We start from the raw sequence: 13,563 nt of genomic DNA, 5'->3' as shown, positions 1-13,563 counted from the left end.
CTTCATTGTGTTCTTGCAAGAGGGCGGCACCGATACCGGTGTCGCTGGCGTCGACTTGCAGGAGAAAGGGTCGTTGGAAATCGGGTGCCCTTAGAACTGGTGCGTTAGTGAGAAGGGACTTCAGGTTTTTGAAGGCCGTCTCACAGGTAGGTGTCCACACGAAGTCGTGGTCTTTTCTCAACAGGTCAGTCAATGGTTCTGCTACATCTTGTTTCTCAGATAAGTGTCCTACTTTTATCTGAAGATTTTGTAGTATCTGAGAGTTTTCCAAGGGAATCTCAGGAGGATTAGGCAGGTTATCAGGAGGCTCTTCCGATTCTATTGTGGTAGAGCTGCAAATTGGAATTGGATCTCTGGAATGATAAGGTTTTAAGGTATTTATGTGACAGAGACGGGAACTCTTTCTTCTGTCTGGAGTTTTGATTATGTAGTTGAGATCACTGGCTCTGGACAAGACTTCATAGGGTCCTTTGTATTTAGCCTGCAATGGATCTCCTGGTATGGGAAGATAAAGTAACACTTGATCTCCTGGAGAGAAAGTTCTAAGTTTAGAATTTTTATCATACCGACCTTTCATTACTCGTTGAGCATTCGTCAAGTTATCTCTTGCCAACTTCCAAGCTTCTAACAACTTCTCGGTGACCTGGGACACGTATTTCAAAGAAGAAACTGGTGGTTCTTCTTTCATCCATTGTTCATGAAGTATCTTTAGGGGACCACGGACTTCATGACCGAAGACTAATTCTGACGGGCTGAATCCAAGGCTTTCTTGAATTGTTGTTCGGGTGGCGAACAACAAAAAGGGGAGTCCGTCTTCCCAATTTCGAGTGTTCTCAGCACAGAAGATTCTTAACATTGTCTTGAGCGTTTGGTGAAAGCGCTCTAGAGCACCTTGTGATTGAGGATGATAGGCGGAGGAAGTTACATGATTTATACCTAGTGTTACAAGAGTGTCTCTAAACTTGTTGGAAAGAAAATTACTTCCTTGATCACTTTGAATGTTCTTGGGAAATCCTACTATAGTGAAATATTTCAACATTTCTCTGATTATGTTTTGAGCTTTAATATTTTTCAAAGGAATTGCTTCTGGAAAACGAGTGCTCATACACATGATTGTGAGAATGTACTGATTTCCTTTACTTGAAGGAGGTAAAGGTCCTACACAGTCAATAAGAACTTTTTTAAATGGCTCTTCCATTACAGGAATGGGATGGAGTGGAGCTTCTACAATTTTCTGGTTGGGCTTCCCTACAAGTTGACATGTATGACATGTTTTACAATATTGGGCAACATCTTTGACAACCGTGGGCCAATGGAAATGTTGGGTTATGTTGAACAAGGTCTTTCTTACCCCTAAGTGACCTGCTAAGGGAGTATCATGAGCCAATCTTAGAACATTATTCCTGAAACCAAGAGGGAGGACTATTCGATTCCTTACTTGCCATGGCTGGTCAGCGGTTGCGGTGGATGCTCTCCATTTTCGCATTAGGACTCCGTTTTCTATATAGAAACCTCGTGACATATTTTCAACTTGTAGGTAAGCCCAACCAGAAAATTGTAGAAGCTCCACTCCATATATATATACATATATATATATATATATATATATATATATATATACATACATATATATATAAATATATATATATATATATATATACATGTATATATATATATATATATATATATATATATATATATATAAGTACATACATACATACATATACCAAGGCTTTTTCCCCCTTACAAGGGGGGTAGCCAAAAAGAAAAAGGCATAAAATCATCCCCACCCATTCCATCCCTGAATACACTCCACACCCCTCCACCCTCCCTCTTATCTTAGCACCTCCTGAAATGACGGGTCATCCCTGCACCTTGTCCACTGCCCTGGGTCAGAAGCAGTGTCGCAAGACACAGCACATCCACAGCAAGGCCGCTTCATTAAATCGGCGACCCCCCCCCCTCTCCGTCCCCCCATTGCATAAAATGAGAGGACGGGGAGAAATCCCTTCGGGCTGCATCAAATTTTGCTCACACATACTCCCTCACCCCCCATCCCCCCGCCCATTCCACCTCATGCATCACAACATCATCCATATACAACCATTCTCCATTCACCCCTGTCTTCTGTCCTCTCCCGTCCCTCCTCAACAGACATTCCCCTCTTCCCCAAAGCCCCCTTCACCCCATCCATCCACCTCATCCTAGGACGTCCCCTCATGTTCACTCCCTCCACATCTGCCTTCCATACCTCTTTTACTAGTCTTTCTTCACTCATTCTTTCCATGTGTCCAAACCATCCTAATATTCTTTCATCAACCCTATCTCCCAGCTCCTTTTCCACCCCTGTTCTCCTCCTCACCTCCTCATTTCTCACTCTATCTAGCCTAGTAACCCCCATCATACTTCTTAGACACCTCATCTCAAACACATTCAAACTCCTTCTCTCTTCTTCTCTTATGTTCCATGTTTCTGCCCCATACAGTGCTGTTGGCACAATCACTCCTTCATACAGTCTCCTCTTAGCATCCATTCCCAAATGTCTATTCCTCATTACACTCTTTAATCCACCAAGGCATTTACTCGCTTCTCTCAATCTACATTCTACCTCCACTTTCACTCCACCTTTCCCTGCCACATTTGCATCCAAGTATCTAAAACTATCCACTTCCTCCAGTCGCTCTCCCTTAATGCTCACTTCCAGTCTACTGCCACTTTCACCCCTTGTACATCTCATCACCTTACTTTTACCCACCATTTATCATTAGCTTTCTTCTATCACATACTCTCCCAAACTCTGCCACCAACTTCCTCAATCCCTCCTCCGATCCTGCCACAAGCGCAGTGTCGTCCGCAAACAACAGCTGGCTCACCTCCCACTTTTCTCCATTTTCTTTAACCATCTCCAACCCTTACCCACTACCCTTGCATTTACCTCTCGCACCACCCCATCCATGTATAAGTTGAACAGCCAGGGCGACATAACGCATCCTTGACGAAGTCCCACCTTTACCTCAAACCACTCACTCTCTCCATTTCCAATCCTGACACAAGCTCTACTACTCTCATAAAAACTCTTGACAGCTCCGAGAAGCTTTCCTCCTATCCCGTATATCTGCATAACCTCCCAAAGTCTTAAAATATAAATTCTCATTCACCAAAGCATTATTTTAAAATTCTGGTTAATATTGGTTTTTCAAATTTGAATGGTGTATTTCATTCCAAAGCCTAGGAGGACACAGAGTAACTCCAAGAAATGCTACTCACTTTTATTCTGCTACCAAGTTTGCTGTTACTGCTCTAGTGGAGGGACTCAGACAGGAGCTGGTTACTGCCAAGACACACATAAGAGTTACAGTAGGTATAATTATTTTTCTGCTGTTTCCATATGGGATATGTTTATATTTTTCAGTATATACAGAAACTTCTCCCAAGTCTGAACCCCATTAGTCAGAATTCTCAAGTTCAGAAAAAAGGCAATAATATCTGGGGAGCATCAGTGAACTTTATTCTTGTGCAAAGTTACCGCAGAAATTTCCTTAGTTTCCAGAATCTGAAAACCACTAGTTATTCTCTGCATTCTTTTAGTATCCAACTCTACCAGCACCATGTTCACAAACATCACAGAACAGGGACAGAGAGGATTCAGTAATAAATACCCACCGCAAAGAACAGTTATGGTTGCCATAGATATAAACAAAGCTTTCAACAAGGTCCCCAGACACATGCTATCCAAAAATATCATTGAGACAGACATTCATAATAATGACAGGAAGTGGTTCACCAACTCTATAATAGGAACACAGTGTGATGATTATGATAATATGGTTTAATGTCAAACTCTCCCCTATTGGGAGGCGAAGATAGTGCCGTTTATAGAGAACTTTTGTAGCATGGAATTTAATGAACTATGCCCTTGGTTCAACTTTGCCAGTGGTTAGATTCAAATCACCATCCCCTCAACCTTCGCTGCTAATAACAACACTGTAACCCACTTGGCCAGTAAAGTAATCCAAAACAGCCAAATCTCAGGTATAAAAAGGATATACAGTGGAGTCCCTCAAGGTACAATACTTTCTCTGTGCTAAACTTTTCATGAGTGACCTCTTAACTCCAGAACCAGAATTAAACAATGTTCTCTCATATGCCGATGACCAGACAGTAATAACTCAGCACAGCAAATACAAAATAGCAGCAAAGAACACTTAAGCCTTCTTGAAGAAACTGGAATAATGGCCCAAGAATAAGAGAATGGAAGCTTCATCCAAGAAATCATCGGTGACAATACTCGCACCAGATAACTATGAATAGAAAAATCCACCCTATAGTAAAATTAAATGGCTAAATCTTTCCTTTGGAAAATAACCCAAAAATTCTGGGCCTCACATTTGCTACTCACATGACTTTCAGCCCACATGACATGACTATGGAAAATACAATGACACAATGGGTAAAAGAAAACACCAGATATAGAAATAATGAAGAACCGTCAGGACTGGATTTATTCTTTACGTCAGAACCTGAAATTGTGGATAAAATTGAATACAAGACACCAATCGGGAAGAGTGACCACATATTACTTCTACTAGAATTAAAGGAGGAAATATATATATAGAGAGAAATGAGAAATACAGAAAAGAGGGATTGGTATATAGTAAAACGAACTTTGTGAAACTTAAGAATTTTTTTCAAGAAGCGAGTTGGGATAAATTTCACAATGAAAAGACACAGATGGAAGAAAAATGGAAGATTCTGAAGGAAATCTATAATGAAGGGGTGGATAAATATGTAGCAAGACAAAAACAAGAAAAGGAATATAATAAGTGCTGGTTTAATAGAAAGTGCAGCAAGGCAAAAAAAAATATATATAATAATAATAATAAATAAATAAATAAATAAATAAATAAATAAATAAATAAATAAATAAAAAATAAAATAATAAAATAAAATAAAATATAATGAAATAGAATAAAATAAAATAATAATAATAAAAATAATATTAATAAGATAAAAAAACAAAAAACAAAGGAAATAAAATAAAGCTTGAAAAAGATGGAAAAAATAAAGATAACAATCCTAGAAAGTGGCATACATATATCAATGAAAGGAATGAATATGTAAAAATACGCAGGGAAGATAAAAGAAATGATAAAAAAGACATAATAGAAAAATGTAAGGATAAACCAAAACTATTCTATAGATATGTGAGTGGTATATTGAAAAACAAACATGAAATAGAGAAACTATGCCAGGGAAACATGGAATATACAGATGATATAGAAATGGCTGAGGTCATGAATAAACATTTCAAATCGGTTTTCAATAGGAAAAAGTATGACACTGGGATGAAGGGCGAGAGGTGAAATCCTTCCCTATGGGGGAAATAATAGCAACACGAGCTGAATTAATGGATCAGATAATAAGCTTGGGTGTCAGAAAATCACACAGCCCGGATGGAATTGCAAACTGGATACTAAAGGAGTGTAAAGAAGAATTGGTATTCAAAATATACAATATTAGTAAATTGTTCGTTTAAGAAAGGAAAAATACCAGAAGACTGGAAAATGGCCAACACCGTACCAATATATAAAGGATGTAACAAGGAAGACCCAACAAATTACAGACCGGTTTCCCTTACGATTACTTTATTCAAAATTTGTGAAAAAGTTATCAAAAATAAATGGACAAAACGTTTGTAAGAGAACAACATACTAAACCCGAGACAGTTTGGATTCAGACAGGGAAGATCATGTGCCACAAATCTGATCTGATTTTACTCAAGACTATTAGATATAACGCAATAAAGAGATGAATGGGCTGATTGTGCTTTCCTAGATCTACAAAAAGCAAATGATAAAGTGCCACATAAAAACTATTAGGAAAACTGAAAACCATAGGAGGGGTACAAGGCAAACTACTTGAATGGATGGAGGATTTCCTGCATGGAAGAAAAAATGAAAGTAGTGCTCAGAGATAAAGGTTGTACTTGGAAAGAGGTGATTAGTGGAGTTCCACAAGGATCGGTACTGGCTCCAATAATTTTTGCTATTTATGTGAATGACATGGACGAGGGTGTAGACAATTACATAAACTAACTTTGCTGATGACGCAAATTTTTTGAAAAAGTAAGATCTGAACAAAATTTAGGAATGGAGTCAGAAGTGGGAAGTAGACTTCAACATCAAGAAATGTAGTATAATGGTATTTGGAAAAAATAAAAACAGGATATCAGAACAATATAAAATCGGTGAAAAGGATGTAAAGAAAGTGGGATTTGAAAAAGACCTGGGAGTAATCATTACAAAGGACATGTCGGAGAAACCCACAACTTGCTGAGGTCAATAAAAGTGGCATTTACTTGGACGAAGAAATTGTGAAGAAAATACTAGTTACACTGATAAGACCAAGACTGGAATACAAAGCGACGCTATGGTCACCCAGTACCAAAAAGAATATAAAGAAAATTGAAAAAATCTAAAGAATAACTATGAAGATGGCCCCCACACTCTCAGAACTGTCACACGAAGAGAGACTGTTAAAGCTAGGGTTATTGATCCTGGAACAAAGAAGAGAAAGAGGAGATTTGTTGACCATCTATAGAATCATGAGAGGAACAGAAGTCCTTGATAGAGAAGACTTACTAAAATGGGATACAAGAAATACAAGAGGACATGGAAAGAAACTCAGAAAGGAGAGTTATAGAAGAGACCTGAAAAAAGAACAGCTTTCCCCTTAGTGGCTGATGTATGGAACAAACTGGACGAAATGATGGTGTGTGCAAAAACTATACAGACGCTCCTCAACTTACGTTTTAGTTACGTTCCGAACGGCCGAACGTAAATTGAAAATGAACGTAAGTTGTTACTGTACTATACATCCGTAAATTCTATTACCGTATCTTATAAAACACCCCTAAATCATTAATTATATTATACACATAACATTGTAAAATAATAACATTAATTTCAAATACATTAAATTCAAGCAACATAAATTGAGATGGTGGAGGAGGAGGGGGAGGAGGAGGAGGAAGAGGCAAGGCATGTTCAGTTTGTCGTTTGTGCAATGTAAACAATGGACGCAGCGTCATGCGCAAGTATCGTTTGAACTACGGAGAGCGCGCTAAACTAAAAAAATTCACTCAATTTTTTTTTTACAATAATTTTTTTTACAGTCAGTTCAAACGTAAAATCGAAAAAACGTAAAACGAATGAACGTAAGTAGAGGAGCGTCTGTACACGAATTTAAGATACTGCGAGATGCGGAGACGGGACACTACGAGCATAGTTCCCTTTACCGTAGGAGACAACTATGTAAATACATATTAAAGACCTGACAGAGAAAATCAACAAGGAAGCAAACCTACTTAAATGTTTCACTAGCACAGACTTTGGTCAACAGAAAGAAACTAATAACCATGTACAAAAAATTCATAAGAACCACCCTTGACTACGTCTCCACATGGCTTTAGACCTGAGAGGTTGTGTGTGTTGTACCTTTTGAGTTTTTACTCGAGAGTGATTGATGTGCTTCAAGAGAGGGGTGGGTGCATGTACCTGCACCTGAAAAAGACATTTGATAAAGTACCTCACAGTCGACTTATGTGGAAATTGGAGCACAGAGGACTGAATGGCAAACTACTAGAATGGATGAAAGATTTTTTGAAGGAATGATATATGAGGACAGTAGTAAAGGATAAGATGTCAGGCTGGAGAGCAGTAATGAGTGGAGTTCTACAAGGTTCAGTGCTTGCACCACTGATATTTATGGTCTATGTCAGTGACATGCTGGAAGGAACAACAAGCTATGCCAACATGTTTGTAGATGATGCAAAAATCACGAGAAGAATGAAAAACAAGGAGAATGGTAAACTATTGCAAAAAGATCTAACTTTTTTTTTTGCATGGAGCCAAGAAGAGGAAATGAAGTTCGACACCAAAAAAATGTGAAGTACTGGAAATGGGCAATAGTGGCAAAAGACCATCCTTAAACAATTCCTTGGGAAGTGAATCAATTACAAAAGCAAAAGAGGAGAAAGACTTTTGAGTGTTGATAAAAGACAACCTGTCACCTGACAGACATGAGGAGGAGTATAGGAGATGACTAAGATTAAAGTGGTGTTCCACTATTGATGAAGGGATGATGAAAGAATTCATCGAAAGCCTGATATGTCCAAAACTGGAATATGCGTCAGTAGTATGATTCCCACACAGAGTGAAGGCTACAAGCAAGATCGAGAGAATACAAAGGACAGCAACCAAACTGGTCCAGAGCCTGGTAGATGAACCATATGAGGAAAGACTAAAAATACTGGGTCTGCCAACTTCAAAAGATCGAAGAGAAAGAGGTGATATGATTACATTGTTCAGGTCACCAAAGGGGACATATTGCACTGACAGAAGAAATTTGATTAAAGATGGGAGGGCTTTAGGAGGTCATGGGAGGAAATAAAAAAAGACCACACATCTGAATAATATGAAGAAATACAGTTTTTATATAGATACATAAATATGTGGAAACTCTTAGGTGATATAACCCAAGTTCAAACAATACATGAGTTCATATCTAAATATGATAATTGAAAATGAAGGATATATATTAAGTTGGAACTGTACATGAATTTGAGTCTAGGTATGTTAGAAAATTAGAAAATAGGAGACAGGACCCATTGAGTGTTGCTCCTTTCCTGTACTTTATACTGTAAAACAATTAGGTAAATACAGCATGGATTCCAATAATCACAAAGACAAACACAAACAATTTACAAACTCCCTACATACAGAAACCAAAATCCTTCCAATAGAACACCACATGAAAATGAAAGAAACACAATTTTATGCCAGAACCCTAAACACCACACTCAAGCACCACCACCAACAGAATGTCTGTTAAGGAAGGAAGGGAGAAGACAAAAGATAGGGTGAGTGGAGAATGGTTATATATGGATGATACTGTGATGCATTGAAGGGAGTGGGTGGAGGATAGGTAGGGAGTGGTTATGTATGAATACTATTTTGACACAGCCTGAAGGGATTTTTCCCCATCTTCAATGTTACTGCATAAGGGGATGGAGTGGGAGGTTGTTGACTGAAGGAAGCAGCCTTGCTGTGAATGTGCTGTGTCTTGTTGCATTGCTTCTAACTCAGGGCAATGGGCAAGTTGCAGGAATGATCTGTCATCTAGGAGGAGCCAATATGAGAGGGAGGGAAGGAGGGAGGTGGTGAATGGGGGTGGAATGGGTGGGGATGAAATGAGTGGGAGTGGAATTATGCCATTTGACCTTTGCTACCTTCCTTGTAAGCTGGGAAAAGCCCGTGGTATATATATGTTTACATCAATGTAATTTCTCACAACAGTCATCACCCCACCTCCAGTTATATCTTTCATCAAATAGTGTATGAATTATTTCCCAGCTGTAGATTAACATTTCTTGGTAGGCTGGTCTCTACAAAGCACAAAATATCAGGTCCATTTCTCTTGAAGTAGTCATTGATATCTGTTAGGAGTAGTCCTCACTTCCGGTTCTCATTCCCGTCCTCACCTCTTCTTTGGCTTTCCCACGATATTACTGACCCGCAAGTGGTCCCATAGAGCACGCTCGCGCGACCCAGCCGCGTGATTCGACCCAGAATTTCCTTGAGGCCCACGGGTGGACAAAACCTCCTTGAGGAAACACGTGCAGTACCAGTATCGCCCAGCGATGACTAACCTGCACCTCGTCCAGCCACGTGATGATGAACACTGGATTCATTGAGGAACGCATATCCTCTGTCTTCGTGAGTCACCAGTGTCAGAAAATTTTGCCTCCGACTTCCCACGCATCACAATTAGTCTCACACCAATTAGGAGTACGGGTCATGACCTACCCGTGTATATAAAGGCTGGACGAATGCCAAAGATTCAGATCACCTCAGAGCATCATACGTGAGCCTGGCCAGCTGCTCCTGTTTTCTCACTCCCTCGCAAGCAGACCAAGTTGGGACATGACTTGAAACTCACAATTATCACCTCCCTCACTGTCTCATCCCCTCCCCCTTTTCTTGCCATTAACATGAGCCCTATCATAACATTGGTGCCCAACATTCATTGCTAAATAAAACCAACTATCTTTCTCCATCAGAGTTTGCCTCAACCAGCCTAATATTGGCTGCCCAATGTGGGGCAAGACTACCAGCCTAATATTGGCTGCCAAACGTTTGGGGCCCCCGATCCCCAGCTTTGCCGCTCGACTACCACCAGATCAACAACCACCATTCGACTATTACCAGCCGACACTTGACCTGCCAGATCATCTGCCACCGCTACCTGCCGCTCGACTGCTGCCAGTCACCACTTGATCTGCCAGATCATCTGCCACTTGACTGCTGCCACCCACCACTCGATCTGCCAGACTATCTGTTGTTGTTCGACTGCCAGGTCGACTGCCGTCACGAGTCTGCTAGATCGCATGGCAGCACAACTGCCAGTTTCCCTACCAGGTCTGCTATCTGCCATCTAGCCTGCCCATCAGCTCGACTGACGTTGCTGCCTGCCAGGTCTGCCGACTGCCAGGTATTCTTCCAACTGCCAGGTCATCTACTGACTGCCAGGTTGTCTGGGAACTGCCAGATTTACTGACTACACTCTAGCGTACCGCAGGAATCTGCCGTCACTTGTCTGCCAGATCGACTGCCACCACTTGTCTGCCAGATCAGCTGCCACCGACTACTGCCACTTGTCCGTCAGATCGTCTGCCACCACTGCCCACCAACTCAAATGCCGTTGCTGCCTGCTACGCCTGCCAACTGCCAGTTCGATTGCCTATACTCTCGCCTACCACAGGTATATCCGTGGCCTGCCGCCACCACCACTAGATCATTTAGCAAACTAGGGCTGTGAACATCCCCATCTTGACCCACCCACACGCTCAACAGAGATCACAAGGTCCTGCACCTCGACTCCGGTAAAGCTAATGACTAGCAACCTCGACAGTCAAGTCCACGATGTCCTGGGTGTCCTAATGCCCTACCCACTAACCATGACTATTCTCAAGTGTTTATCTTTTCAGAGATATTTTGTAATCATGCTCCAACGCCGTACGATGCGATCCCAGGACACGTTCCAGATACAAGATCCTAACCTTTTTAACATCATCCACGATGTACAGGACACCCCCGGTCCCACGGGGGTAGCCAAGTGCCCCAAGGCTTGCTACCCTGTGGCAAATGGACCATAACCTACTGCTACTCCTGCAGTCTGAGGGCCAGCTCCACCCCCGCCTTCAAGTTCCGGCCCCCTTCGTGAGGACAACTTTCTTGACGATTTCTTGTCAAGACTCCACGTGGCTTCACTTCCAGCCTCGACTTCTGTGGGGTCGTGTTAGGATTAGTCCTTATTCTCGGTTCTCACTCCCATCCTCACCTCTTCTCTGGCCTCCCCACAACCTTACTGACCCCCAAGTGGTCCCATGGGACACACTTGCGTGATCCAGCCTCGTGACTTGACCCTGAGTTTCCTTGAGGCCCGCAGGGGGACAAAACCTCCTTGAGGAAACACGTGCAGTACCAGCATCGCCCAGCGATGACTAACCTGCACCTCGGCCAGCCACGTGATGATAAACACTGGATTCATTGAGGAACGCATACCCTCTGTCTTCGTGAGTCACTAGTGTCAGAACGTTTTGCCTACGACTTCCCACGCATCACACTTGACCTCACACCAATTAGGAGTACGGGTCATGACCTACCCGTGTATATAAAGGCTGGACGAACGCCAAAGATGTAGATCACCTCAGAGCATCATACGTGAGCCTGGCCCGCTGCTCCCGTTTTTTCACTCCCTCCCCCCTCCCCCGCAAGCCGGCCAAATTGGGACACGACTTGAGACCTACAGTCGTCACCTCCCTCGCCGTCTCGCCCCCTCCCCCTTTTCTCGTCCTTAACGCGAGCCCTATCATAACACTGGCGCCCAATAGTCATTGCTAAATAAAACCAACTCTCTCTCCATCAGAGTTTGCCTCAAACAGCCTAATATTGGCTGCCCAACACGGGGCAAGATTACCAGTATAATAATATCCAACCTGTATGATAAGGAAGCCAACTATATTAACATAAGCCACATCTAATTTTCTATTGCTGCCTCCAGCACCATCTCACCCTCTTCTCTCTATTGATACTATTTCCTCTGTATCTGATTTAGACCTCCCCAGAAAAGTTGGTACTTCTTCTGATCCATCTTCTTCATGTTCTTATCCTTGGCTTGATTTACAAGTTTACATGTCTTTGCTTATTTGTCCTTTGTAGGATCTCTCCTAATCCAAATATTTTCAAAGTTGTCTTTGCCCGCTAACTTCCAAGACTAATTGCCATTGCTTGTGACTTGTACTTGATTTTTAATTGTACATGTTATCCACGTTACACTAGACATGTTTTCATTCTGGTTAGTCATGATCAAGTTATTTCCCATAATCATGTAAGTAATTTCTCAAACATTTTGCATTTCAAGTCAGCAATTGTAATACTTGATCTCATCCACAACATACCTGACAAGATATTCTATTTCTTAATAACTTTCAGTCAATTAGTCCAGGGGTGGTGGAGACTGAGTTTGCATATCGGATGTGGAAAGACAATCCATCACTAGCAAAGGATTTATATTCATCACTAAAATGTTTGGAAGTAGAGGATGTTGCTGCATCAGTGGTTTATGCATTGTCTACACCTCAACATGTTCAGGTAAGGATTTTTATTTCTTAATAGAGAAAGTAATGTTCTGGGAGCCTTGATATATTCATGTGTGCATTTACCTAGTTTACCAAGTTGTATGTACCTAGTTGTGACCCGCTTTTGTAACTTTCCGCATCCAGTTTTTCTTAAAGTCATGTATAGTTTTAGCACTCACGGTTTCCTCATTCAATATGTTCCAGATATCTATCACTCTGTGTGGGAAGCTATTTTTTCTAGATCTCTTCTGTAACTGTCTTTCTTAAGTTTCTTCTCGTGTCCTCCTGTTTTTCTTCTGTCCCACTTTAGTAAGTCATCTCTATCAAGAATTTTCATCCCTTTCATAATTCTGTAAATGGTTAGCAAATCACCTCTTTCTGTTCTTTGTTCCAGGGTTGGTAGATTTAGTTTATCCAATCTTTGTATGTCAAATTGGAACGTGTTGGCGCCATCTTCGTCATTGCTCTCTGAATTCTTTCTAGTTTATGTTTTTTTGGAACTAGGTGTCCATAGTGTCGCAGCGTATTCCAATTTTGGTCTTATCAGTGTAACTAGTATTTTCTTAACCATTTATTCATCCATGTAATCAAAGGCTACTTTCATTGATCTTAATAAGCTAAAAATTTCTCCGACTAACTTATTGATATGTTTGTCTGGTGTCATGTCATTTGAGATAGTTACTCCTAGGCCCCTTTCCGATTTTACTTTTTTTTTCACTTCCTCTGTACCAATTTTGTATTTATATGATATTCTATTTTTGCCTTTTCCAAATTCCATTATGCTACATTTCTTTATGTTGAAGTTCACTTCGCAATTCTGACTCCATTTCAAGACTTTGTCTAGGTCTTTTTGAAAAGATTTA

At 40.9% G+C, this 13,563-nt stretch overlaps 1 protein-coding gene across 1 annotated transcript in view; it reads left to right on the top strand.

The window, feature by feature from the left end:
- Positions 1 to 13,563, top strand: part of LOC143034549 (dehydrogenase/reductase SDR family member 11-like) — a 37,752-nt gene that overhangs the window by 11,282 nt on the left and 12,907 nt on the right. The window contains exons 5-6 of the mRNA XM_076200758.1: positions 3,228 to 3,357; positions 12,555 to 12,713. Of these exons, the coding sequence (XP_076056873.1) occupies positions 3,228 to 3,357; positions 12,555 to 12,713 (289 nt within the window). The remainder of the gene's footprint in view (positions 1 to 3,227; positions 3,358 to 12,554; positions 12,714 to 13,563) is intronic.

This window comes from Oratosquilla oratoria, chromosome 17 (assembly GCF_046742065.1).
Source record: "Oratosquilla oratoria isolate Oo_2021 chromosome 17, ASM4674206v1, whole genome shotgun sequence".
NCBI lineage: Eukaryota > Metazoa > Arthropoda > Malacostraca > Stomatopoda > Squillidae > Oratosquilla > Oratosquilla oratoria.
This window is presented reverse-complemented; position numbering and strand designations above follow the sequence as displayed.